The sequence below is a fragment of the Phaethon lepturus genome, unplaced genomic scaffold, assembly GCF_000687285.1.
Source record: "Phaethon lepturus isolate BGI_N335 unplaced genomic scaffold, ASM68728v1 scaffold27735, whole genome shotgun sequence".
In the NCBI taxonomy this organism is placed as follows: domain Eukaryota; kingdom Metazoa; phylum Chordata; class Aves; order Phaethontiformes; family Phaethontidae; genus Phaethon; species Phaethon lepturus.
The window spans coordinates 42,695-47,354 of record NW_010543126.1 but is presented as its reverse complement, the minus strand read 5'-3'; the positions used below and the strand labels follow the sequence as shown (position 1 = coordinate 47,354).

Below are 4,660 nucleotides of genomic sequence, written 5' to 3'. Positions count from 1 at the left end.
GTGGTTGTTTGTGTAATGAGGAGGCGTGGGGGGGGGGGGGGGGGAATAATTTTTTTAAATAGTTGCTGATTATACGGAGCACAGTTGGCTGGCTTGTCTTTTCATTGCTTAAAGCACTAACAGAACGTTGCTTAACACACAACTGCTCTGGCCTTTTTGTATAGTATTAGCGATATGACATTGGCCATCTTCAAAAAGATGTCTCCCACTTCTGAACCTTTGCATGTAAGTAGCTCATTATCTTCAGTGAGCATGGTTCGGAGTATATGCACAGTTCTTCAACGGGGCCAAGGTGGTATCCTATATAAAAGTGTAAAATATTTGCAAAAACAGCACGTGATTCTGTACCTAAACACCCTTTCCACAACAGGCCAAGTTAAGACTGCATAGGTCATGTCAAGCCTCCTGTTTCCTAATGCTGACGATGTGATATTGCAACATTAACGTTTTTTTATTGTTTGTATAGATGCAAAATAATTTAAAATATGGAGAAACTGAATGGTATTGTATCTGGATATTTTATTTTGCTTTTAATCACCTTTTCTTCTCTTCCAGTTTTCTAATAAACTGGTAGCTCAGGTAGCCTGTGATGTTCTTCAGCTGCTGGTTTCTTATTGGCAAAAGCTTCAGAAGTATGAATCCTCTCTGTCCAGAAAAATTACTGAAGTATGTTGTTTTTTTCTAAAATGTTTGCATGGAAATTGTATGCAAAGTTGTCTTAATTCCTTACTTGAGCTACTGTAACTGTGACGTTACGTTAACTTTTTCTTTCTTCTGCAATTATTGTTAGGAGATAGATACTTGCTATAGTCCTAGAACCAGTGTACTTCTCTCATTTGTAGGGATTTATTTCCAAAATGCTCAGTAAAACTTTTTGTTTCACTTGGACATTGATTCACAAGGGCAGTTAGATGCTCCTAAGAGAATATAACCTTTTTCATACCCTGTTGAAATAAAGTTTGTGCTCTGCCTTTATAGCAAAGGAAGTTAGATATCTTTCTGGAATTTTGTTTATTTTAATGTAGATCCTTGTGGCCACTATTGCATTTCTCTTGCCGAGCGCTGAATACTCCTCTGTGGAAGCAGATAAAAAGGTAGGTCACTGAGAAGAGCAGTTGTCGTTCGTTCTTTGTGCTGTTTGAGATGGTTATTAAATGAAGTTGCTTTGAACCAGAGTCATATTTTAAACTTTCAAAATCATACCTTCTAAGTTTGGGTGAATTAAATAGAATATACCTATATACTGTGTTACATGTTTCTGTTTAGTTTATAGTTTCATTGCTGCTTTGCTTGTTGGATTGGTGTATGGCATTACCCATGAAAATGCTACTGGAGCCGGTGTCTGCTGGTGTTCTTGAAGATCAACCTGCATCTAAAGCTCCTTTACTGGACTATATTTACAGAGTGAGTGTGAGGAATGAATGTGATTTATTGTGTCTAGTTGTTTAAAGATGACTTTCATGATCCTGTTAGGCACAGAAGCATTTTTAGCAAGCTGTAGAAAATAATGAATTCTTGCAGTGTGGGCAGAAGTCGTACAAATGAGAAGTTATGAATGTAAAAATACTAAGATGATAAGTTCAGAGATGTAGAATAGACAGAAGATGGTGAAGAGAGAAGGGCAAAATGCTTAAAACAACAAGCCAGGGAAAATAATCTTTGCAGAAATATTTGAATTATTTTCAATGGGCTGTTAAAATACAAAATAAGCTCTGAAGTGAGCTCTTAAAGTATGGAATAAGTGCTCACAAAGAGTGTTATTTTAAAAACGCTGTATTTGGACATAGATTTTTTGGTAGCATTTCCTGGGTTTCACAATGCAAAAATTATGGTGGGTCACTCCTCACTGAATGTGTTAAAGTGGGTACTGTAATGTACGCTTCGCTGCTTCACTGTCGTGCTTGTCTACTTGCAGGTTCTGCACTGCTGTGTGAATGGCTCCAGCACGTATACTCAGCAGAGCCATTATGTGCTGAGTCTGGCGGATCTCTCGTCCAGTGATTACGACCCATTTTTGCCACTGGGGAATGTTAGGAGCTCTGAGCCAGCCCAGTGCCACTCCTCCACGGATTTGGGCAACCTGCTCACTGTCGCTGAGGGTAAGAGAGTTCACAGAGCATGATGAGGACCAGCGTGTCAGTGTTCAGCAGCTAGGAAATAAAGCTTTCCAGCTTACATCTCTTCTGTGAAAATGTGTTTTTCCTTACTGTATGTATTTCGAGGAATAGCATTCCTTGAAAACTGGGCAGCACCCTTTTTTGATGAATTTCAGTTGCCTGTGTAGTAGGATGTTGAAGTTTGTTGCTAACATTGCTCTTTGCGAATATCACAGGAGAAGGAAAATGACACTAAGGTGCTGTATAGTGAGACATTGGTACAGACACAGGATAGACCATTTGCTTTTGGTACTGCTTATATTTTAATATATAGAGTTAAATGCAATAAATAAGGTAAGCCCCAAATCAAACTTTTCAGCAGCATGCAGCTACCCTTCTTGAATTTTTCAGCCGAAATTACTCCATTCTCATAGGTAATTGGCCTATTCTGAGTGATTTGAGAAGAATGTGTACAATTTGGACCAAATTCTGCAGCTGCATAAATATGCCATTTCTGCTGATTCACAATCTACCTGTGTCTAAAGTGAAAAGAGATTATTTGGATCTAGGTACATTATGTTACTAACTTTTTAAAGTCAACTTGGAAGTATGCATCCAAACGTGAAATAATTAATCTCTGAGTGATTTATGACAGACATCACCTGTATTTCAAACTCTTGTTAAAAATAACCTTTAAAACAATGGTTGTTCAGCTGTGAATTACATACATTTTAAGTAGTTTCATATATTAATATTCATTAAAGTATTTCTGCAGAAGACTCGAAAGTACAGATGCAGTATTAAGTTGTGCAAGATAATGTTGGATTGGCAATGATGCTTTAAAATAGTATTTTCAGGTTTTGGTACTGCGCTATTTTTCAATGCTGCAGCTTATTTTCTTTGGTTTTGTGTATGTACTTTTAGTTTGAACAAAAAGGTTAAAAACATTAAAACCTGTTCTACACAGATTTCTTGCTGACTAGGACATGTTGTGAATAGGAGAAAGATAAAATTAGATGTCACGTACCTTTGCCATTTTAGGTAGAACAAGATCATCTTGGATATATTAGTGCCCTACATGTTCTTTGGTTTGCTTGTTTTTTAAAAAGATTCAGAGGTTTACTGAATTTCAGGGGATTCAGGAAAAGAATAAAGAGACTTTTTTTATGAAAGGAGGCTGAAGAATTTTGGCTTTTTGGAGCTAGCAAAAGGCTGGAAAGGGAATATTCCTGTTGCTTAAAAGTGCATTACAAAGTATAAAAACCAAGGAAAGAGGAAAACACTCTAAACTGAAAAAAATGGTTTTAAACTGAATATGAACAAAACTTGGATATTAGAAGTGGAGGTACAAGGTAGCTCTGAGCACGATTGATTTATGAAATAACTGATGTATTTGGCGGGAACATCTTGGGATCCAGAAAGTCTCTTCGTGCCTCATACAACAAACTATTCCACCGTGCTGCTGAAGACCAAAAAGCATTGGGTTTTAGTTGCATCTCTGGTTTACCTTTGCTTCTTGTGCCCTGTCCCCCTCTCGCTATGATTGCTGTGGGGATGACTGTGGGAATACAGGCAGTAAGGAGAAACACCTTAACCTGCCAGATGAAACTGTAGTGCCAGCAGGCATTATTGGATCGGTGTGCAGGACTTTTTGCACGCTGGATGTCACAGTAGGCTACCTGTCAAAGGGCATGTGGTAAAATAGAATAAAAATGTGTGACAGGTAGAATGTCTTGGTAAGTGGTTGTAAATAGCTTCTTGAACAGGAAAGATTAGGAGGACAACTAAGGCAAGCTTCTGATATATGACAGAAATTTGCAGATACTCTTTTTTAACTGCCTCTTGCTGCTCTTATTGATCTGTTATCTTTTCATTGATTATTTTAGAAAAAAGGAGGAGGAATTTAGAATTGATACCTTTAACAGCACGGATGGTTATGACTCACCTGGTGAATCACCTGAGCCACTACCCGCTCAGCGGAGGCCCTGCCATTCTCCACAGTCTCCTTAGTGAGAACCACGACAACTCCTATGTGGAGTCCTCTGAGCTGTCCTCAGAAGTCTTCCGGAGTCCCAACCTGCAGCTCTTCGTATTTAATGACAGTACTCTTATATCTTACCTCCAAATCCCCGCAGAGAAGACAACAGACACTGAGCCAGCAGCACCCTCCTCGGACGTAAGGGTAATTGTCAGAGATATCTCAGGGAAGTATTCTTGGGATGGCAGAATATTGTATGGACCTTTGGAGGGCTGCCTTCCGCGGCAGAGTGCAACGAACACGTTTGTGATCTCGGGCAACCCTGAGCACCACTTTGTTTCCCAGAAGGATGTTTTTCAGGTAGAAGAAGGGGAAGATGCTCTCGATCAGTTGCTGGAAAAGATTGGTAACACCAGTCCTGAATGCCTTTTGCATCCCCAGCGAAAGCTGAATGAGCCATCGCCGCCACCCTTTGGTATGAGCTACGACCAAGAGAATGCGATCACTGAAGCCCTGATGAGGCAGAGCACCCAGGAAAAAGAGTATATATTTAAATGCAGCTCAGACTGCAGTATGAAGGTGGCCC

The 4,660-nt window shown here is 39.4% G+C and overlaps 1 protein-coding gene across 1 annotated transcript in view; it reads left to right on the top strand.

Moving 5' to 3' along the window:
- Positions 1–4,660, top strand: part of RALGAPA2 (Ral GTPase activating protein, alpha subunit 2 (catalytic)) — an 82,052-nt gene that overhangs the window by 61,297 nt on the left and 16,095 nt on the right. Inside the window, exons 29-33 of the mRNA XM_010288260.1 lie at positions 556–666; positions 1,026–1,094; positions 1,267–1,404; positions 1,916–2,099; positions 3,983–4,660. The exon at positions 3,983–4,660 is cut by the window's right edge and continues 106 nt beyond it. Of these exons, the coding sequence (XP_010286562.1) occupies positions 556–666; positions 1,026–1,094; positions 1,267–1,404; positions 1,916–2,099; positions 3,983–4,660 (1,180 nt within the window). The remainder of the gene's footprint in view (positions 1–555; positions 667–1,025; positions 1,095–1,266; positions 1,405–1,915; positions 2,100–3,982) is intronic.